Source organism: Tyto alba, unplaced genomic scaffold, assembly GCF_018691265.1.
Source record: "Tyto alba isolate M040663 unplaced genomic scaffold, T.alba_DEE_v4.0 Super-Scaffold_13, whole genome shotgun sequence".
NCBI classification, from domain to species: domain Eukaryota; kingdom Metazoa; phylum Chordata; class Aves; order Strigiformes; family Tytonidae; genus Tyto; species Tyto alba.
In genome coordinates, this window is record NW_024881275.1 from 10,312,034 (window position 1) to 10,335,162 (window position 23,129).

At 41.0% G+C, this 23,129-nt stretch overlaps 1 protein-coding gene across 2 annotated transcripts in view; it reads right to left on the bottom strand.

The window, feature by feature from the left end:
- The window catches only part of PLPPR1 (phospholipid phosphatase related 1), a 134,531-nt gene continuing 111,402 nt past the window's right edge, over nucleotides 1-23,129 (bottom strand). For both annotated transcript variants that reach the window (XM_042788104.1, XM_042788105.1), the window contains 5 exons: nucleotides 20,696-20,828; nucleotides 10,763-11,013; nucleotides 3,938-4,114; nucleotides 2,220-2,351; nucleotides 1-247 (listed from right to left, as the gene is read on the bottom strand). In XM_042788104.1, coding sequence (XP_042644038.1) covers nucleotides 215-247; nucleotides 2,220-2,351; nucleotides 3,938-4,114; nucleotides 10,763-11,013; nucleotides 20,696-20,828 — 726 coding nt within the window. In that variant the 3' untranslated portion in view covers nucleotides 1-214. The remainder of the gene's footprint in view (nucleotides 248-2,219; nucleotides 2,352-3,937; nucleotides 4,115-10,762; nucleotides 11,014-20,695; nucleotides 20,829-23,129) is intronic.

Consider the following 23,129-nt stretch of genomic DNA (forward strand, 5'->3'; position numbering starts at 1 on the left):
TTTTGCTTTTAAATTCTGGCATAATAATATTAAAGCTGACAAAAAATCAGGGCAAGCTACATCACTTCCTCATACAAAAAAAGTACAAAACATTAGCCTCTAACTAGACATAACATATTACTGGTCATCACAGTTAGACATTTAGTAACTGTGTGTCTTGGGAGTATTGTACTGGAGGGTAATAAAAAATAACTTCAGTTGCCAGTCTTCCATCTCAGGTTACTTCAGTCATAGAGGTGGAGTGATTCTGCGAAGAGGAAAACACAAACACATGAACATTTGTATACATTCTGACATTTACATATCCTAGTGTGTAAAATAAATGAGAAAATCCGTCACTAATAAAATTTGTTGCCCAGCTAATGTACGGATTTAAAATTAAGAGATCAGTACAAATGTGACTGCCATCTTATCCTGAGCTTGCGGTGGGAGATGCTGAACTCAAGCCCTGCTTCTGGGCAATGAGCACTAATGGGCCTGGAAAACAACGTGCAACTTTTTCCATAGAGACTTTCAAATGGGACTGGATCCTGCGCAGAGGGACCTGTCAGTACAGGCTCAAGCACGTCATACAGTCACATAACTAATACAGTGGGTCTGTCCTCAGTCATGCAGGACCTAGAAGACCACAATTTGGCTTCACGTGATGTGTGTGGGTAGACCCTTCACAGTTTGATACTAGGGAAGATACAGAGCTGAAAACCATACAAAGATGGGGCCATTATCCTCGTTAGGTGGAACCAGTGTTGATTTAACCTTGGAAGCCAATGTCCAGGACTTCACTGGCAGTACTGAGTTATCCTTGCATCATACTGCATCTGCAGGGTCTGTGTGGATGCAAGGCAAAACAATAGTGGGAATGGATGCAGAAATCTGCACAGAGAGGGGCAATGCACTTCATACCTCTGAAGACACAGTAATGAGCAACCACTCCCAAGGACTGGTTTATAATAGATTCAGAGTAGGATCACTTTTTTCCCAATCTACTCCTGCATGGCACATGCACAGTCATATAGAGACTGATACTCTGAATCAGAGAAAATTATCTTGTTGATTATAGTGGACATCAACAGTTAAATCCTAGTTCTTACCTGCACTTGACAGTCTAGAAGCTATAGACAGCTGACTACACAAAATTTTTCTCACTGTCTATGGATATTTTAATCTGTTAAGCCTTTTATGTCACACACAATACAATGTGGATATATATGCAGCACTTAGTTTCTAGGCTGCAAGTCCACCAAGAGAACAGTTAATGCACACAGTTCTTCAGATTTAGTTGAAAGTCTTCCAGCAAATCTTTACCTAATCAAAACCGACTGACTTGTCAAATAAGCGAAGTATTTCCAGGCATTAGAAACAGTGTCATTTCCATTTTTTAAATTCATATTTTCAGTTTATTTGTCAAAGGGTTTAACAAAAGTCATGACTGATCTTGCCATATACCATGTACACAGGAATGACAGGCCACATAATAAAGGAAGTACAATTTAAAAAACAAATAAATTAGACCAGGGCATTTCAGATAACTGATGAACAACAGTTCCTCCTTGTTCCCAGAAATTCTTGGCAGGTGCTATTTGCTTGTCTGTTTTGAAAGGGCTCAGTATGATCCAGTTATGCCAACACAAGCCATTTGAAGTTAGTAGTTTAACAGAAACACTATGAATAATGATGCTGCCACTAACCTATTTTTCTGCAAACTTGAAAGAATGCTATTAACTTCCCTTTTGATGACTTAAGAGACAGAAAACAGTATATGATTTCTTCTTCTTACAGAAGATACTGAACAGTAATAAAGATAAAAGACTAATTGCTCTAATATTTTTCTGAACAGCACAGTTTATTCAGATTATGAACATTAGAGTAAGTCCTTCAGACATCCAAAGCATTCCAAAGTGTAATTAGACAGAATTATCTTTACTTTTCTCCCAGTATTCTATTCTTCTAAGCAAAAGTTTGTTATCACAAACTATATGCAGAGGCATGTGAAATACTACTGCTTTAGCTTTGGACATGCACAGGGGCAGAAGATCTACAGTACTTGGTAGTTTAAGGGATAAATGCCTTAAAAGAAACTTTCCTGATGCAAATTCACTCTGTTCAATACTTAATGTTAGGAATAAAACCAGCTCTCTGTGTATATATTCAACTAGTTTTTATTCTGCCATAACAGAAAATGTGCTTGGTGATGGTCTGGGTGAGAGGATTTACAGTACCTGTGCGCTCAATGTCTCCAGAGGACTTTCCACTCTTGGAAAAGCCATTAGCGGCATTCCTCGTGGGTCTTCAGGCTTCGGTTTAGAAGTAGCTCCATGAGTGCCTTTAAAGTTATGAACAACACATATCCCCTGTATAATTCATAGGAAAAAAAAAAAAAAAAAAAAAGTAAGGTCAACATGTTCTGTCCCCAGGAAAAACTCACAGAAATTATCATCAGGGGTCTCACAACTGTCAGTTTTTGCAGAGAACATGGGTTTTGGGTCAAAGCATCATCTATCACAGCCTCGGGCTATGATGTGTTTACTGACATAGTTGGGCGTGGTGGACTACCTTGGCAAATGGGTTCATCTGGCCTGTAAGGTGAGGTGATGAACCTTCCTCAGCCTTTTTACATTTTATACAGCCAGACTCCCATGTCTGCTTTATCATCGCAGAACTGTGGACTAGCCTGATGAGGCATTTTATTGGCCAAATACTCCCTTCAGATTCTGACCATCATTCCGAACAGTGGAAACAGCTCACTGGATGGATGAATCTACCTCACATCTGGATGACGTCAAGCTCATTTAGCACCATTCCCACATACTTCCAGAACAATTGCTGTAGTGTTTATTTCACAAGTCCTCTCCTTGTGCATGACCAGACTAACTGCACCCACATGGTGATGCTAGTAAGAGCAAACACACGTGGCAGTTTGGGGCTTGGGAACACAGTGGAAAAAAGAAACATACAGGAGCTGGCAGATTTGCTGTCAAGAGTGATTTCTGCAGACAGCTCCTTGTTGTCTCTTCCTCTTTGCTGGTCTTTGGATCTGAGCAAGGAGCAGGCTGCAGCCTGGGTGAGTCCTGTGCTGGCATCAGGAATCTCACAGCACCCCTCCACTCCAAGCTCTGGGGAGACCCCTTTCACCACTCTGCAATTGGGCTTGTGACACCTGTAGGGTGGAAGAAGGTCTGCAGGGCCAAAATGTGGCCAGAAGCAGGCTGTCACTGCTAGAAACAGCTACTGGGAGCACACAGATTGTCCTGACCAGACATACGGGGTGATTGCATCTTAGGGACTGCCAACAAGGGAGCAAGTAGCATTCGAAGTCCAGAGAGATGCTGTTCCTAGATTCTGTGAGAATCTAAGCACCTTTGAGACATTTTAATACACTTGTTTAGCCTATGAGATGGTGAATAATTTCAGCTGAACTCCAAATGCTGCAAAGGGAGATAGTTTTGTCTCCCAGGGAGTTTGTCCTGACCTTCCTTCCTACTGTATTTCTTTTATGGTCTGAAAGAAAATGGGGAACCAGAATCACTGCTTAGGGACCCAGACAACACCCTGTATCCTACATATTTGGCAGGTACCAGGCAGACAGTGGGGTTTTGCAACACAGGAGTGCTAGAGAAGTCTCAAGCTTGTCCCTCTTTTGACATTATTTGAACTATACAGCATCCTTAAAGCATTTTCCAGGACAGGTCAAGTAAGAACATGCACAGTAATTAAAATAATCTTGAAATATATACAATGCACAAATGTCATCATATTAGCCTTATTAATTTTCATCAACCAGATTTCATATTAGGATTTTCTCTGATGATGGAGCTAGAATTAGTTCTTAGCAACTGGACTAATCAGCTGCAGTAGACCACAAGAGAATAGTAATTTTCTTTTTTTTTTTTAAACTGAGGTATTTTTAAATGGAATGTGGAAGGACTGATGGACTTACCAGAAACAAAGCTACAGCACTACCCAAGATGAAGCCTGCAATCACGTCTGAACAGTGGTTTCGATACTCGGAAACTCGATTTAGCCCGGTGAGGAACGCAGCACACAGGGTACCCAGACACAGCACAGGTTTGGCTAGCCTGCTGCTCTTTGTTTTAATTGTGCTTGTGATGTACATCTGAAACAACGGCAAGCCAAAAATGAAAAGGGGCTCTTCCAGAAACACATCTTTTTCCACCCAGACAAATCCCAAATTAGCAAGGATGTGACAAAACCCATTATTCATTAAAAAAAGCATTGGGAAATGCAGAAGAGGTTTAAGGTAATTCAGAGAACAGTTTTAAGAGAATAAAACAGACAGTTGAACGATGTTTCAGGATGTCAGGTATCCCATAAACTGTATTTACATACTGGACTTTTTCTGAGCTGGTATGTATAGGCTCAGCTTTATTGACTTCCTAACTTGTGCAAGTACTTGCTCATGTACTAGCAAACATGCGCTCTGAGTGTACATGACTAAATGTTTGCAAAGGGAGTCAAGAATTCATGTTCATACTCCTGCAGAAACTGTAATGTGCACATGATGGAATGCCTAGCATCTCTATGAACTGGCTCCTCCACTTTCCTAAGTGGTGTTAAGTTTAAGAAGCAGACAACATTAAGAGAAACCATTCCAGACATTCTCTCTGCAAGATGAAATGAAACACCAAATATGAGAGAGATTTCTTTCAAAACAAAGTTGCTTCTGAAAATGTCATTGCAGAGCATAAAGTTTCATTGTGCTCCGAGTATTTCTTAATGAACGCCACATGTCTTTGACAGTTTATATTTTATTTTCAATGCATTTTGGCAGAGAGAGTGAAACCATATGCATCAAAGTTAGCAGCCAGGCAATAATTCCAGAGGCACAGAATAACAAAGCTCAAGCAAACCAAGCCTGATGGCAAAACAATTCAGTAAAATCCTTTTCAGCAAGGAGGTATGGATGCCTGCATGATTTCCAAAGCTTTAATAAGCAAAGCAAATACGTCAAACATGTTTGCCAGAAATGTCTCCAGGTGACACACTGCCTCCCATACATGGAACTGAATCAGGAAGATACATTTGAAAAATTAATTTGATTCTCATTATCAATCAGCTGGTAAATGAACCTGAATCACATAGTGTAGATCTAATCCAGTGAAAGTACAAACACCTGTTCTGCTGGGGAACAGATTACAAGCCATGGAAGTATCTCTCCCAGTGTTTAATATAAAAATATGCTATTTTATTTGTAAAGAAAAAAAATTGTCTCTTCTTGTAAAAATAGTAAAATCACCCAACTGAAAACAGCTCCATTCTTGACCCTTTTTCAGTTGTCAGAAATGGAAATATGGTCCCGTTAATTTGGACAAAAGACTCTATAGAAGATCCTTATTGTTTCAGTCACATCTGCAATAACACCACAACTGGCATCTCTGTGCTGTCTGCAGGTCACAAACCTCATCCTTCTCTAGGATGACGTCATTTCTGGGGAAGGGCACTGCTGAGCACTTTGCCACAGGCAACACTGAAATCAGAGCAGGACTCTGCAGAACTGTGGAGACTCAAGCTGTTCTCCTTTGTTGCTACTGCAGCAGCTAAGGACACTGTGCTGGCTCACACCACCAGTCTCTGGCCAAGACTGCAATGGCTTGGCTGGGGTGAAGCTGCCTCGGGATTTTCCTGTGCATGTGCTGAAGGAAGCCTGCGGAGGCTTGCCTTGCTGCTTCCAATTGCAACTACCAGCACAGCTTGCTTCACACTCCATCTATTTGGCAACGACAGACAATTATTTTACCATATTTTAATGTCTGTCCCTTTCTTCATGAGCCATGCATAGAGGTCACTGTGGTCTGGCACATAGTTTTGGGATCAAGAAACAGAAATTATAGCCATTCTCAAAGTCACTCTGTTCACTGCCCTTCATATATTCCTTTATTCCACTGTATTGTGTGTAATTTTTACGCTAACCTCCTTCCTGTCCGTGTATCTTTTCCCGTCTCCCTGACTGGGCCATCAAATGCCCCTACAGCTGGCTCCCCCTTGCTGGATGGTGTTAAAATATTAGTCCTAAACCCACTACAATACATAATGCTAGAAGAAGGGAAGGGATGCAGCAACCACCTCGTAGAAGGGTAAGAAATGGGCCAGAGAAACCGACTGGGGGAAGGCAAATTTGACTGCCTCTGGACCTGTACCTAGGCAAAATTACACTTTCACCTGCCAAGAAGCTGATTTGCCAGAGCTCTGTCTGGGGAAGTGAAGTCTTCTGCCCTTAAATGTGCTGCTGAACACATCATTTAAAGGTGAATTCGATTTATGAACTGGAACATTATGGTGTGTAATAGCACTGGGAACGTGACTAAGCTACTCAAGAGGTTCCCGCTTGCTTTGTTTCTCAAACCTAACACCTGACTGCAGCACATGCCTTGAAATGACAGCTAGCATCTGAGCACTAGGCGGCAATCTCACCCCAGTCTGTGCTGGCAGGCCGAGCTGCACCTGACTGCCACCAAAACTCACGTTAATGTTCTTCTTCGGAAACAATAGGAAAACATATCATTGCCACTGTGTAAATAATTGCCACTCACCCTATGCATTTCTTTTAGCAGAAGCCAATTCAAATGAGAAGTAGGGAGCTGGATTGCTTTCCTGTTCCCCACCAAAGCACTACTGTGGTTTACAGCATCCAAAGGAAAAGCATCATCTCTTTTAAGAATGTGGTCCAGCTGCAAACCCTACCCACAGAGAACACACACACGTGCTTGTTTTCTTACAGGTACGAGATGAAGGTGGATATTTGGCTTACCCACATGGGAGAGTTCTCCTTACTGCAGATGAGAAGTATCTAATGTATTTGAAGTGCCACACATCTCAGTAGGAAAACGTAAACTTGTAGTAAAGACAACATTTCAGCAATGAGAGTAATTAACCATGTGAACAGATTGCCAGGGGAAATCTGTTAAACCCTCATGAGGAGGGTTTAAAACAGGAAAAACTGTTTTCCTAGATGGTATGCTCCAGTTCATCCATTATTCACACAATGACCTAAGAAATAACTGGGATATATTCTCCATGCTGGTCAGACTTACCAATCGCTGTGGTTTGATCTTTACTGTCCTGGTCCCTAAGGCCAAGATATTTTTTAAGGTTCTTACGATGTGTTTACCCTTTCACTTAGAGCATATTTTCAAAGCTTTGTGTAAGAGCCCAGAATCTCAGTGAAAGTCACTTATATTTGACTTCCTACACACAGCAGGTGCTTTTGAAAATTTCCCACAATGCTATATATATAGGGTAAATTTATTTACAAAACTCTAAATGTCAAAACGAGTTATTTGATGGGTGGAAGAAGGAGGAAGGTAGTGAATATAAAAAGTTGTGAAGAAAACAGATTAAGCATATTAAAAAATAAACAGCATATGCTTTAGCTATATAAATTATCTATTCAGCTTCTTTGCTGTGCTCTTATCAGCACACTCAAGCAGTGCATTTAGCAATGTGCAATGTGTGATAGCAGCATTTATCCTATGATGAGAAAGGCAGAGTGGAAGAAGTCTGTCTTGTCCTTTCAGCAGAAAGGGTGGAGATTTGTGATAGTTTATTTTCCTTGGAAAGTTCACAATTTCATACCAATACTGGAAAATTTTGCGTCCTACAAGCTGTACAATTTTTTCCTTTAACATAGAGATTTATACAGTAAGAGAGAAGCACAGCCTTTGACAATGATGTGCATTGTAGAACATGATGCAGTATCCTAGAGACTCAGGGCAGGTGCTTGAAGTGCAAAGGACTTTAATTTCATTGATTAGTCTGGTAGGTGTTACTGAAGAAATGGAAGAAATTGTTGGTGGGGTCACAGTGACCTGGGTTGCAGAAGGGATTTGCTATAGTGTTCTCTGCTCTTCAGAATTTCACAAATGTTGAAAGTTTAATGTCCAGGTATATTGTGTCACTCTAATACAGCTAAGAAGCAACACATGCACGTGTAAAGGACAGATGCCAGGTCATGATCCAGTGTGATGAGGTAATCTTCTAGACAGATGGAAGTGACAGAAAGCATTACTCGTGAATGCCACTAGACAAGAACTTAGATGAAGAATCCTAAAAACACTACTAAACAGTGAAAGTAAGTGATTAGTTACTATCTTTCAATCATAGACACCCTGTTGTGACTGTAAAACAATTCTCCTTGCTTTCACTCCAGAGGCAAGCAGGAGGATCAGCAAGGATATCGATCATCTGTCTACAATAAGAGGTCCAGCAGTTGTGCTGGTGAAATACTTTAATTTTCCATGTTCTGGCTGAACGCTACCATCTACTAGATGTCCTTGGCATTGACTCTTCCATGACCTTTCTCAAAAGAGCATGAAGTAACAGTTGTTTAAAGATGATGTAACTGGAATACCCATATGCAACATACGATTTTATCAACTGTTTTTTTGGGTTTTTTGTCACGAATGTTAATGAATTAAGGAGTATTTCTAGGCTATAATTATCCCTTTGGAAAGGTACTTAGAAGCATGTGTTTCTAACTGTACAGCAGTGTGTACTGTGTACAGTGACCGCCAACCCTTCCTGTGATACTTCTGGGAAACTACTAAAACTTCATTAGATGCCATTCTAATTTTTGTGCAAGTATGGAAGCCAGGGCTGTCGGCTGCTTTCTCCTTCCCCCTACTTCAAGCATACAAGATTCATCTCTGCCCACAGAGATCAGAAAAATGATGGTTTTGGTTCTCCTCAGCTTCTTTGGCAGGTGACAAGAAAAAGCCTAGTTGATTAAATACAAAATCTAGATTTAAAAAAAAAAATAAACAACAAACCACAAAGCCAAACCAATCACAGTGTGAGTACTTTCACTAGCAGCTAATGAACAAATCAGCACAGAGACATTTGCAGAGGATACTCAAGGTTCAGTGATGGGAGGAGACTCTGAGATCGCAACAGACATTTATATGATGAAAGACAGTGTCTGTGTTGATTCCATTCTCCTGCCTCATGTTCAAACTGTTTAATTATTCTTGCTCTATGGCTCAGATCTTCAGCTTTATGCAAAATACAGCTATTACTAGCCAAATACCCTGTGTTTTATGTTCAGCAGCCCACATTATCATGCATATTAGAATCAGCAAGACACTTCTCAAAAAACTGTGCACAGCACAATTATTAAGCATAGCTAGATCAGAACACTGCATTTCTTGGGTAATGCTCATGTTATTCCCAGCTGACAGGCAGAGAAAATACAAGTGACAAGACCTTTAGTGCTAGAGGGTGTCTTCAGGCAGAAAACTGGGCTAAATTTGGACTGTAGGCTGAAAGGCCTTAAGGGCAGACTTTTATGATCTTGCAGCTCAGAAATAACTCCATGTCCTGACTCCACCTGTTATCTTCCTATGTGGTGAGAAGTGCAGGCCCACCGCAGGTACTCTTGAAAGACTAGGGCTCAGAAGCATTGAACTACTGGCGACTTAAGCTCAGGAAAGCATTATTCCCCTTCAATTGTAGAAATCAACCTGTCTGTAGAAGACTCGCCTTCCTGGGAAACAAGGGAGGTTGGGCATGGAAAGTCCATGAAACGATATAACTAGCTTAGGGCAGACCCAAAACCAAGCCTGGTCCTGGAACTTCCACCTAAGAATTTATCATGGTGAAAACAGATTCTACGACAATGTTGAGTTTATTGGGAACTGTATTTCACACATGGCTGCTTATTACTCGGAAGTAATGCACACAAAATGTTAGGGACTTTCAAACACTTCCCAACAAATGATGATCAAAGGAGTTACCAATTTATATTTCCATCATTACTCACACAATATTCAGTGCAAACAGATGGGTACTGAAACAGTAGCAGGTGGCCTCTTCATTTTATAGTAATAATGTGGTTGTTTATTCATCTGCTACCAAGATCAAGGTAAAATACTCAGTAAATACCCTGTCATTAATAAGTTTAAGGCTTTTCTCAAATCCTGATGACCTACAGACAGACTCTGACACTCATCTGAGTCAAGCTATTGGGGGAAAAAAGAACTAGTTAAGCCATTTTGAGATCAGAACCAGGTTAAGCCCTTGGATCTTAACGGTAAAACCACCAAGGTTTTCTACTTTGTGAATAAACTTCTTAGATCAGTTTTCAAACATTATGAAAACTTTAGCCAGAGAACACAAAGAGGCAACCAATCTGCTTCACTAGACTTTTACAGGCAGACAATCTCCTCCTGACAGTACAGCACTGTCACTTTGTCAAGATGTCAACTGGGGTCCATTTCTTTGTGAAAACAGCAAAGTTCTGGCACTGACTTTTATTACAACCTTCTTTGCACAGAGAGTTCAGGTTCTAAACAAGGGGAGCAAAATCCAGCCTAGTTCAGCCTCCCATTGAAATGGCATAATTTACATTTTAAATGTTCAACAACCCATGGCATGTGAACAAAAGAAATAGTAATGATCCAGAAGCCGCTGAAGCATCAACTTTATTTTAATGTTCATGAGACAGGGGCAGGGAGAAGAAGAGGTTGAATGCATACTCAGAGGCCTCTCAGAAGATCAACAGCGAAGACAAGATTAGGATCTCATGCCTCCACATCATAAAGTGCCTCAAAAGCAATGAGCACTTGATTTGCTTATACTAGGACTGGTAAAACAGAGGAGGGGGGCGGATTTTCTCCTACAGATAAAGAAGAAATCCCTACCCAAAACAACCCTATTTTTCTTCAAAAAAACACTGTAAGAAAAATGGCCCCAATATAGATGCACATACAGAAACCTCTCATACAAGTTAGCAATCATCACTGGCACTCACCGTGGCATATAAAGCTGAGTAGATGCTCAAAGCAGCATGTTTGGATGGAAAGGATCTCCTTGCCTTTTCAATCACCTCCATATCCCCAGTGCAGATGTTACCATTGTTTATGAACTGGTGGTGGGTGCGACAGTCATTTCCAGTGTAGTTGGGTTTACATACAGTCAGGAAGTAGGGTGCCAAGTTCCCAGTCACAACCTGGCCAGCGTTTACAAATATGTCAGTGGCAAAAAGTCCAAATGCAAACACTCCTGTGAGGAAAAGGTTAAAAATAATGATTATGCAAACAGGTTTTAAAAAGTATCTTGTCACCTGAAAGGAAGATGTGTAATGAGAGGTAAGGGACCAAACCCTGCAGTCATTACCCAGAAAAAGCCTCTGCTGATGCCAGCAAAGTCCTGCATCAAAGGCATGAAACAGAAGACTGCATGCTTAACTCTGACAGGTGCTTAAACTCAGTGATTCCAGAAGAACTCAGAAACAGGCTGAAAATGGTAAGTGTTTAAGTACTTTTGAGATTCAAGCTCTGAACAGAACTGTGAGCTACAGATTTCACTGAAAACACTGCACCTATACTGTGCCAGCAAAGTTTCCACTATGACAAAGGCTCACAGCCTACAGTCAAGTGTCATGCACACGAGTTGTTAAAAATGTCTAAGTATTTTTAGCACATCTGGGCCAAAACATGGTAATATAAGTGTTCTGAAACCTGAAAGAGCAGTGTAGTGCTGAGACACAGTACTGCACTTAACATAACCATCTAGTGTCGAGCACATTTCAGATTTTGACTATTCACCACCTGATGTTGAAAAATTAAGATCCTGATCTAGCAGTATGTGGCAGTTCCTTTGGGAAATGTCCTAATGTTTTGCTCTGGAAGACATTTCCACACAGTTGCAGTTCAGCTCATGTCACTGGGAGCACATACCCACAAATGCTATAGCAGGAAGCATTCACTTGAATGCAGGAATATTTCCAGGGTTGTGGAGCATCCCTTGCTCAATACTGCAGTGGTCACATCCTCTACTCACTCCCTATGAATATTATCAATTCCTGCTACACTGCTATGAACATATATGAGGATCTTTTACTTGCATGTACTGCCTACATACCAAAGTAAAAGAACAGTAGGTTTGCAGAAATGCCAAACTTAAGCATTCCAAATGATTAAATCAGCTCCCCTTTCCCCCTCCCCATCACTAAGGTGGATTAAAGTGACACAAACATTTAGAACAAATTAATATTTACTTTTGGTGTGAGAATGTTGAGGTTCATATATTTTTGCTTTTTCTCTCCTGTAGCTCTGTAAGCAAAAGTCATTTAAATTATAAATTAGCTGAGATTGCTATATATTTAAATATGACTAAGAGCTCGAGCTTCAGGGAAAACATCTTAGGAGTGCTGTGATAAAATATTAAGAGCTGGCACCACCATGGTTGTAACAACTTCACTGTTTATCCGACCTGAATTAAAAAAAAAAAAAAAACAAAAAACCAAAAGACTGCTATAGTCTGAGAAACAAAAATATATCAGGGAGTCAGCAATATAATGTAGCAGAAAATGCTTTACATCAAATTAGCAAGAATCAAGGTTTTCTCTGCAGATATTGTTACCCACCATGCAGCTAACAGAATGCAGAAGGGCTACAGCTGACAGAGTTAGGTCCTTCTAAACATTCAGGGCTTATCTGCACATAGGACACTTGTACAGACAGTAACATAAAATAAAACCAATAACAAAATGGATTAATTGTACAAGTGTCAATGGGGAACTGCCAGTGCCACCTGCTGACAGAGATGGAGTGGTGGGAGTGACACACCTGTGTGGTCACACAAATTCCCCACTGGGGTACTGGTGGGAAGAGCCCTCTCCTTGGGGAGCAGCCTGGAGCGGCTGCAGGACTGCAAAGCCATTTGTCCTCACCACACTTCTCCAGGGTTAGGAAGGAGCGCTACCACGGCGTAGGTGATTTTGGGGACCGAGTTTATTACTATTCTTTATATGAGTTTACTATTATTCATTATTAAGGAAATGATGTGTGATCATGGATTTAAAAAGCCAGTGGTGGTCAAAGGAGGAGGTAGCCTTCCGGTGGTTCTCGACTGAAGGACTGGTCCCTGCCTCTTTACTGGCATGACAGTCTTCCTCCCATTTATCCTGCTATGTGTCTGTGTTTGAAAGGGAAATGGAGAGAGAGCACTGACACTACTCTTCTATTTCATTTATCCCTCTGCTAATATTTTAAATCCGTGGTTTAATCCATGTCAATTCCATGGCAGGAATTCCTCATCTACATTGGCCAGTGCACAAGAAAGTTCAAAGGAAAAAGGCAGTAGGTATCTTTTCAGCCTGGTGAAACAGCAAGTTATGCCAGAGATCAATCTTGTTTTATACATGGCTCTTTGGCCAAATTCTTAAATTTTTTTTGGCACAGCACGCTTTAAATAGCATCGTTTCAATGCACTGTGCAAATCACAGGGAATGCAATGGGGATTATTACCCAGCATTTTACAATACTTAGAAATCTAAGAGCCAGGGCAGTCTGGCCCATGGCCTTTATAATGTAAATAAGTACAAACCAAGAACCAAGGTGCTTCAGAAAAAGCTCATGGGCTTCACAAAATTATTTCAATCTCTAGGCAGTGCACAGATACAAAGGTGGTCCAGTGTTTTTATCAAAAAAAAAAAAAAAGTTTCAATGTCTGCATTTTCTCAGTATTTGGTAGCACTGAAAGTGCTGGCCCAGACTCAACTGCTGAGGGCTGCAGTACTCTGCAGAACAAGCCATGGTTGAAACCTTTATCACGCTCTGACTGTGATGCATATTGATCACTGTAATTCCCCTCTTGCAGTTCTGCCAAACTGTGCCTTATGAAAATCATAGCTATGTGCAGCAATGAATTTGGCTAGCAGGAATTTTAACACTTGCAGACTGATTAAACATCATATAGTCTCTGGAGACTTTGAGATAGGGTTGGCTGTAATTGATTTAAAGGCTTAACACCAGTGAGCCTGGGTAGTTCTGGAAAGTCCCCTGATGGTTTCTGTACCTCAGGAATCCATCTGTTCAATGGATTTGTGCAATGACCTACAGCAGATAAGCCCACTGACCAGAGCACGAGAATGCAGTGATCTGACTGCCATGTTTTTAGAGGCAAACAAATTGCTGCTGAAAGGCTTCATGGGAAGGTCAACTAGCCCTTGGTCTTCAGGATTATACAGCTGAAGTCCGTGATATAATGCCACAGAGAGAGAATAGGAGAACATGTATCTCTTCCATACGCTTAGGTGTAATGGGAGGTGATGGCATTCTGCTAAGGAGCAAGAGCTTTATCTCACTGTGCTTACGCTGGCCTAGAAAGCCTGGGAGTGAACTTCAGTCCAGAACTTACTATATGCTGAAAAAAGATGTAAACAGTGCAAGCCACATAGGAAGAAGACCTACAGCCTCCAAAGTTGGTTACTAGCAGAATGGATGGACAGAGGTTAATTTCATTTACAAAAAGCCACCCCTTCCCCTCATCCACGTGTCACATAGTCTGGCTGCACAAAGAAGCCTTAAAGAAGGAGCAGAAGCTATTTCTGGAAAGGCTTCCTGGCTTTTTGTCACTGTCCTGGCTCTCAGCTGTGTTTTGTGTGTCCGGAGTAGCCAGAAAGAAGAGACTAGAAGGCAAACCAGTAAGTAGAATGTAACTGGGAGAGAGACTAGTTTAGGCCAGAGACAGAGAATATACTATACTTGCTGTTACTGTTAGCTGCCCCAGAGTCCAAGAAGAAGGAACTGAGGATCAGATTTGAATATATCTTTACCTCCAGTGAGAAAGACCTCAGACAAATTAAATGTGCAAACCAAAAAAGGAACAAAGAAAGTCCTGTTCAGAAAGGGACAGACAAAATGAACCTTAAATCTTTCCAGTTCCACCTCACCTGAACTAACACTTGCCTTGGCAGAAGAATCTAAATCTTCAGCAGCTTCAATTTTGAATGCTTCAGTTTTAATTTCTCCACTTACACCTCCCCCTGAATTGCTGCCAAAAAGTCCTTCAAGCACAAACCATAATTTCTGAGCTCTCATTCACGTGTTACTCTAATGGTCTTCCTCCTGCCGAGCTCCCACTGTGGCTGTTCATCAGTGTTGGCACCTTCAGCTCTGTCTATTTCTTTTACTAACACAGACATCTGCTCTGAAAAAGAAGGCAGCTCTCCTCACTCTCTGTAACCTCAGTACAACCCTGTCTTCTCCCTGCAGCTCATGCTCAAGCTCTCTCTTCTTCCACTCTGAATCTGTCTAGTATCACTGGCTGCTTGTTGACTCCATGGAAACTCTCACAATTACAGACATTCAAAATGCCAGTGTTTTGAAATAAAAAAAAAACAAAAGAAAAAAAAAAACAGCAAAAAAAAAATCAACAAAAACCCCCTGGGAGTTGTAGAAGAGCAGCTGAAAAGACATCAGGAAGATAGAAGTGATAAGGCTGTGGGTGGAAATGAGAATGAGGAGGCAGAAGGCTTTATTACAGAAAACCCATGAAACCTTTAAGTAAAGTGACAAAAGAAACAATGCATTGAAGGGCTCATGAAACAACAGAAGCTGTGCTCTTTAGTAACATATTGTCATGTCTTCTGCCAAGGGCATTTATTTAAGCACTCCTCTCTCTCCCAGTGCCCAGTCAATTATGTGATTTTGTCATATGCAACCTAATTTGTTCGGAAAATGTTCATGTTACACATGCATGTTCACACTCTCCCAAACCCCTTCCCACCCACTATGTTTTTTAAGGAAGATTAGAGTTTCAGTGGAGGGAGTCCCTGGAAGGACTCATGGCTCTATGGAAGTGCAGATCCTCTGAAGGTTTTGCTCTAATGGTCCTGTGTATCCAATAAAGCCATTCATTTATAGTCCTGTGGCTCAGACTCTGCTAAACCACCATTCATCACTGTATCTTAAAGGGTGTTGTTAAAGAAGATGTGTATCATTAATCTGTTTTACAACTGGAGAGATGGGAGTTGCAGGGAAATTTATTGTCTGTGACCGTGGCATCAGGAACAGGCTCAACAGCAAGCTGCTTCTGAACACTAACAATATGATCCCAGGATTGGCTTTGATCTCCCAGTGCAGACCCCAAAAAGCTCACTGCTTTATGCATCTACCACCTCTTGTGTCTGCCTGCTACACCTGTGAGTGTCCTGCCTGGATATTGTTCATCACGACGTAAGAAGGAAGACGTGGTCTGAGGATGCAAGAAGAAATTCAGTTCCTGGTGCAAAAGTACTCTGGAGCCTCGAGACTCCTCCCCACAGACACACAGGATTTGTTTCTTCCTCGCTGCTTCACAACTATCAGTTTTCATCTAGACAACAGCTAGCTGAGAGCCTGGCATAAAAGGGAACAACAAGGTTTAATTTGTTCCCAACACAGTGACCTGTTTCTCATTATGGACATTCTGTGGTAATAAGGAGTCCTACAGTAGTTTAAACTGGTGCAGCAGTTTAGATTAGAGACAGCACACCCAAATAAAGATTGAGCCCTGCTTAAAGGCAGCCAGTTAATAACAGAATGTGCATTGTTTCATAGTGAACTTCAGATCCAAGGCAGACAGAAGAATAAGGTCAGGCAAATTATGTCCTGCAGTTTCCCAGGGAACTGACATCAGAGCTCTGGGGTATACGTATCCCATTACAATAAACTCAATATATGTATAAATCTTGTAAACCTTTATTTGCTGAACTAAAGCCTTAATTTGCTGAAATAAAGCCCTAATTTCATTATTTAGCTGCCCACTGTGAGGTGTCACCATGCTTTAAATTAAGCTGTCAGCAGAAGCTGATCTGCGCCATTTGTTAACTCCAAATTATGCAGGTCCAAAGTAAAATCCACTCGTAACAAATTCATGAGCCACGTTGCATTTCTAAATATCTGAACTGGAGACAGGCTACTTGCGTGTTATCAGGGATTTGCAGGTATACAACTTAATCGCATCGATTAGAAACCTAATATAATGAAATGCAACACAGTGCACACTCTAGTCACCCTGCCAAACTGAGTCAGGGAGGTCTGAATCCATGATCCTGCGGGTATGATAGCAGCTGTATACAAGCAGACTAGAGCCTTGACTGAAACCATTCACGAAATAATGCTAAAATAATTTATAACAACTATTTTCAAAACAAATAAAGAAGTAGAACACAGAAGCAAATGCAAGATGGCAAGATGTTAACAAAGTACCAAACGGGAAATTACCTCAAGACATGGTGAATAAAAATACAAAAGGCTGTGTGTAGTCAAGTTGGGAGTAAGGGATAGGAGGCAGATGCCCAAAAAACAACCACTCTTACTTACCCCTTGGTTTCTCAGAGGTCCAGCATATAAGTGGGGAATTTTGGCAGCAGAAATTTGTAACAAAACTGCTGGAAGGGGTGGGAAGAGGAAGGAGGAGAGATGATGTGACTAAAGAATAGCAGTGCTGCACCAATATTTTAGATAGAAAAAACTGCTCCAAAGCAATTGTGCACCACTTGTTTGACCTGAAAATCTTCAAAATAAATGTCTGTAGAAGCATCTATAAAAGATAAGAGGAAGATGGAACAAATTGCAACATTTATCAAAGTCTGATGTTTCCAAGCTAAGCCAGCTTTTTTTCACTGATAAAGGTATTGATTTTCTAAATACAGGGAACATAACAGGTTTCACCAATCTAGGCTGCAATAAAAAACTTGACATACACTGAAGCAAATTGAGAGGCAGCCCTTCACCATATAAGGAAATGTCTGTCAACATTTAGAATTCATTCCTGGGCCAGGAAGCAAGAAGAAATTTTGGTTCTGCTTCCTGTGGACAAAGAACCAGGAAACGATTTAAGACAAAGCTCAACATTCAAGATCCCCACTAAATTCAAGAGGGGACAATCTTAGAAACAGACAGCTGCTGAGGGCTCGAGGAAAACAAGGAGAGAATAAGCAGAGAGTATGGTAGGCAAGATAAGAAAAATCAATAAACATGGGGCTTTGCCAAGATCCCAGAAGAGTCACAGGCTTTTGGTTTTGCTTAATTATTTGCCCCACTATCAAAGTGCAAGAAAGTGCTTCATTATGTAAGAGGGGAAAAGGCTCAAGCCTAGCAACAAAATCCAAAAGATCCCATGGAGGTAGTATGACAAGGGTGCTTACCTTTCACATCACCAAAAGAGTGAAGTATCTACTACTTTCTGCTTGTTTTGTAGAAAGCACATTTAGGCTACTACTCTTAAAATCCCGCCTCCTCTCAGCAACAGTCAGGGAGGGAGAAAAAGCCTATTTGACTTTATAAAATTTGGGAATAGCAACTCTCAAAAGCTCTCCATGATGTGCCTTGCAGGGTCAGGAAGCGGTGTTTTTTTTTTTTCTTATACATGAGCACACAAACACATTGAAGGATTTTTCTCATCCTTTTGAGTAATACCTGTAATGACCGTAATGACTTATAAGGCAGTATTCAAAAAGTTCATTTACCACTTTTTGCAGGTACTCACTTAAGACTCTTGCTCACCCATCTGGGCCAAAAGAAATCATCAGATGTGGACATTCCAGTGAATTTGTACCAAGACTAAAGTGGCAGCAAACTTCTTTGTAACAAGCCAGACTGCTTGCTAGGGTATCTTGGAAGGCAACCTACTTAATCAGCTTTGTAACTTACCACCCTCAAGTTTATCAAGAGAAGATGCACACAAGGAAATCCATGTATGAGCAACATGGTAGTCTCTCCAGAGCCAAGCATCCAGGTAGCCTCTTTTTGGAGTAAGCTGCTGTATGACACTAACTTCCCTGATTATCCAGCATGGGCTACAGCTGCTCAGTCCATGTCATGTTTTCAAAATGCAGGTGGAATGTCAGTGACAAATGTGCAGTTATTTTTAGTTCCTTCCATAAATTATTTCAGCCACTTTTCAACAAACTCTGCTGGGGGAGGAGGCTTCAGAAAAAAACAAGCAAACAATCAGTGTCGTTAAAGATGAGACAAATACTTTAAGCCATTCCTAATAGCGTTAACTTCACTTTTCTCAGGAAAACAAATGTAACTGAAAAGCCAAGATCAATTTCTCTAGCAGTGTTCATATCCTACCATTCTCTGAGAGTCCACTGTATCATCACTACCCATCTCTACCCTCTTCTCTTCTACCAGATGAGAAACAGTTGCATGAACGTTTAAGAATAAAACTAACTAAAAGAAAACATATAGAGCAAGTGCTCAGCCTCCATGGTCTAAGCTCTTTTAGTGCTGACCCCTCAGGCAAGAGTTTTTGATTAGGACTTCGCAACATGCTGAATGTGATGAACAGTCAAACATCCCTGAGTGGCCCAGTGGACTCTGGTACTCTACTTCTCTCTTAATGGCAGTTTACTATCCATCAATATATTCTAGAGGTTATGTGAAGTTCAAGGGTATTTTACTTTCAACTGCATTCCCATGTCTTTTGCTTTCATAAGGAGCACACAGGCCAGGCATGAGTAATGAACCAGAGCTGGATTGTCTCCACCCCCTGTGTGGCAGAAGGTAAAAAAGCAGTTCACTTTCTAACTTCCATTCATAAAGGAGGAGGCACAAATGGAATAGAGGGAGAAAGAAAACCATGGCTTTTCCTCCTTTCCAGCACATACTTGCTGCTGCTGAAAACCTTAACACATGGTAAGACTTTCAACTCCATGTTCTGAGCAAATATCCCTTCCTGCAGCCAGGGCTGAGCTCCATGGATGCAACACAACCTTTGCCACAGTCACACTATATGTTCTTCTTCCAGATAAGTAAAAGTTCAAAAATTCAGCAGTGACAGGGAAGAAGCAATCCAGGTATTTCCAGCTTTTTTTCCCCTTGCTTCTTTTAACTCAAGACTGTGAATTCAGACCCAGCTCTCTGTAAGATGCAGTATGCAAGGATGCTTTACCTCTAAGAGCATACAGGGAGGGAGGTGCTGTGATGCTCTGTGGCAAATCCCCTCTTGGTTAGTGGGGAGCCATGTTTACTACTGGCCCATGCTAGCAGCGAGACAAGCCATCCCACCCCATGCATGAACTTGGGACTTGTCATGAACAAGTAAGAAGGAGGGAAGTTAGAGTCCCTTGCATGTGCAGTTCGGAGCTGCCCTCTTCTTACCTTGATGCTACAGGGAAAGAGTAAGTGAGCAACCAGGCCTCCTTATCTCTAAACAATGAGGGGTGCAGTTTGAGCTGGCTGTGAAGTGGGTAGCCTTCAGAAGATAACTAGGGCCACAGCAGAAACACAAGCTGTAATGCTGTTTGTCTTTCTGCTCTCAATGGAACAGTCTCCTCAGTAAGGTCTCAAGGGCATTTTTTCTGCTAATCAGCTGTGAAAAAGGCATAGTAGTTTGCAAGTACCATATAAAGCAACCTCCAAATGGTTTAGCGACAGAACTTCTTTATTCATTTCTCAGCGATTAACTCAATAAAAGCTCTAACAAAACCCAAATACAATAAAAATAAGAACATTATTTTGAAGTGGACTCTGAATTCTTTTACACTGTGCTCAGCTGAATATCAAGTGGCAGAGCTATGGATGTTAACATTAGAGCTGAAAAGAAAAATGCCAAAGAGATGGGCTGGTGTCCTGGGCTGGTAAGGACCAATTCAGAAGTAAAATGGGAAGCTTACACAGACTAGCAATGATGGAATTATTCATATAAAGATTTGATTGGCATAACCTTTCTTCAAGGGTCCAGAAGAAGCATTAAGCTCAGCAGAATAGCATATAAACCAGCTCCAGACAGCATGATACAGCACATTTTGACCACTACCTTGCAAATCCCGAGGGGGACTATCCCTCTAAATTGGAAAATGCCTGCAAAGATGTCACAGCCTAATTCACTGTGTGTAGATTATTAGGATATTTTGTTCAGTGTTGGTGCAGATAGGGATTAAGCTTGCAGTGCTCAGGATGCTTACCTATAAAACGTATTATTCTTCGAAGCAGTGGGTTCAGGTAACAGCACTCTCCAGTCAAAATAGTTTTCTCTTGGATAATTAGGGTTTCTCGGGTTGACTTTATGAAATACATGGATATTTCACCAATAAAAATCTGCCAGGAAAGGGAAAGAAACAGAAGGTTAAAAATTACATGAGCAGACATTAAAACACGGGTGACTGGTTCCAGCCCACAGAAACTACTACACAGCAGCGTGTCTTTCAGACATTGTAGTTCCATAGTCAGGGTACACTTACTCACTTGCAATGAACTGACACAGACTCAGCTCCCAGCCAAGAAAAGGATCTGTCATTCTTGCATTCAGTGGCAAGACACAGAAAATATTAGGCCTCGTTATACTAACTCCTGGAATACAGGGGGCAAAGAGAACTTTAATGAATACTGTGGCTCACAGAAGCTCCCATTTTTACTGCAATTGGCATGGCATTTGTCATGTCCTGATATTAGGTTTGAAAATTTACTGACAGTATAGACTTCACAGATGGAAGACTTCTAGACATCTGGGGAAGTGGAAAGTAGTGCTGCAGACTTCCACCCCAACAGTTTACCAGTAAGCCTCAGCAATATTGGATGCTTCCTGCAGCCTCCACACTTTCTCAAATGTATACTTGCCTGAGTCTGCCAGATAGGTTACAGAGCTCCTGCCAACTTTAAAAAGAAATTTAGATGAAGAACATCCCTGCAATGGAAGTTGATCTGGAGTGACAAAACTTTTGGGGAGGTCAGTGAAAATTCTGGATAAATACATCATATTTGTACTAATAAAGTAAAAAGTGCCAGGGAATGGGTGCAGTATGGCCAGTCAGTCATACTGTTACATTGCTAGAATGGCCTCTGACATGGTCTGGCCTGGTGACAATAGTCTCTCAGAAAATGCCTGGGACAAGTCCCACAAGGAAAGCTCCATGCAGCCACTGCTATTTGCACAGAGGAGTTTAGCCATTTGGCGGCAGATTGCACATGCCAGCTAGTCTGAGAGCCAAAGGATAACTCCTGACCTGCTTTATTTACTAAATGTCCTGGTTTATTTATTAAAACATCAAAAATTAAGTCTCCAGGGATCTACTTATCTTGACGTTAGCCATGCTTATCTGTTATGTATTTCTGGGGGATCAGAACACTTATACTTTCTATAAAAAATGTAACTGCTTCTCATAGGAGTAAGATCAGTATTTCCTAATCACTCAGAATTAATTTAAGTCTGTTGCACAAAGGCCTATCTGCCCTAGCTACAGCTGGACAGAATTTGATCACAGACTTTAGAGGCAGCAACGGACCACTCACAGCAGGCACTTCTGAAAAATCCCACCTACGATGTTTTGTCAGCAGGCTTTAGAAGGGGAAACTGGGAGCTTTTTAGAAAGACAGAGTTTGTAATGAAAGTCTTCAGAAAAAAAAGCCAGCCTGAAGTGGAAGAAATGAGCTTTTAAAAGGTGAGTACTTAAAGGAATTAATTTAATACATTGGAAGACACACAGGAGAAATCCATAGTGCTAGGGAACAGTCAGATAAATGCACAACATAACTGTGTGCACACACACACATGCAAACAGACACCCACAGTTAGTACAAATATCAAGGAACTAGTCTTAGTCCATTTTGACTGCTGGAATGGTACGTTGTTTCAAGGGCAACAATTTATCCTTATTAAGCCAAATGAGCATCCTTATTGATTACTGACATTCAAGCCAAATATGCTCAACCTCTTTATAATTCTAACCACTGATGGCTAGAGATGTGGAGTTGTAAAATGTATGTCGATAATGGCATCTGGGAGTGGGAGCTGATGCATGGGAGATGCACTGAAATATTGCCTTTATCCCGTTTCACTCCATCTGCTCTTAACAGAATTGGCAAGCAGTTCAATAAGCTCAGCTCACTAACTATGGGGCTGGGAATTAAGAAAAAGACCATCTGCACTAAAGCAGTTTAAAAGTGACACTGTTTCAAATAATTTATTATTTGAATTATGATAATATTCAGAAGTTTGAATTAATGCTTGAGCACTCTGTCTGTCTGGGGCTGTATGTACATATTGAGACAATTCACACCCTGAGGAAATTCTACTCTGTGAAGACATGGGTTAGTGGACTTTAAAAACTTCAGACTTTTCAAATAAGAGAGACAGGTATAAAACATACTAATAGTCCTCCTTTAACAATACATCAATTTTTAAAGCTCCTTTGCATCAGAAGTTAACTGAGTATTTTCCCACTTAAATTCCCATCTTTATTTCTATAAATTTAGCTGTCTGGCATACTCCTAGCAACTCCCATGTGGACAGATTAGTTCCACTTAGATTTAGGAGTAAATTTTGTCAGGCTATATTTTTTAAGTGAAGAGTACCTTCGGTTTAATACAGAGTTTAGCTGTATAATAACAATGCTGCATTTG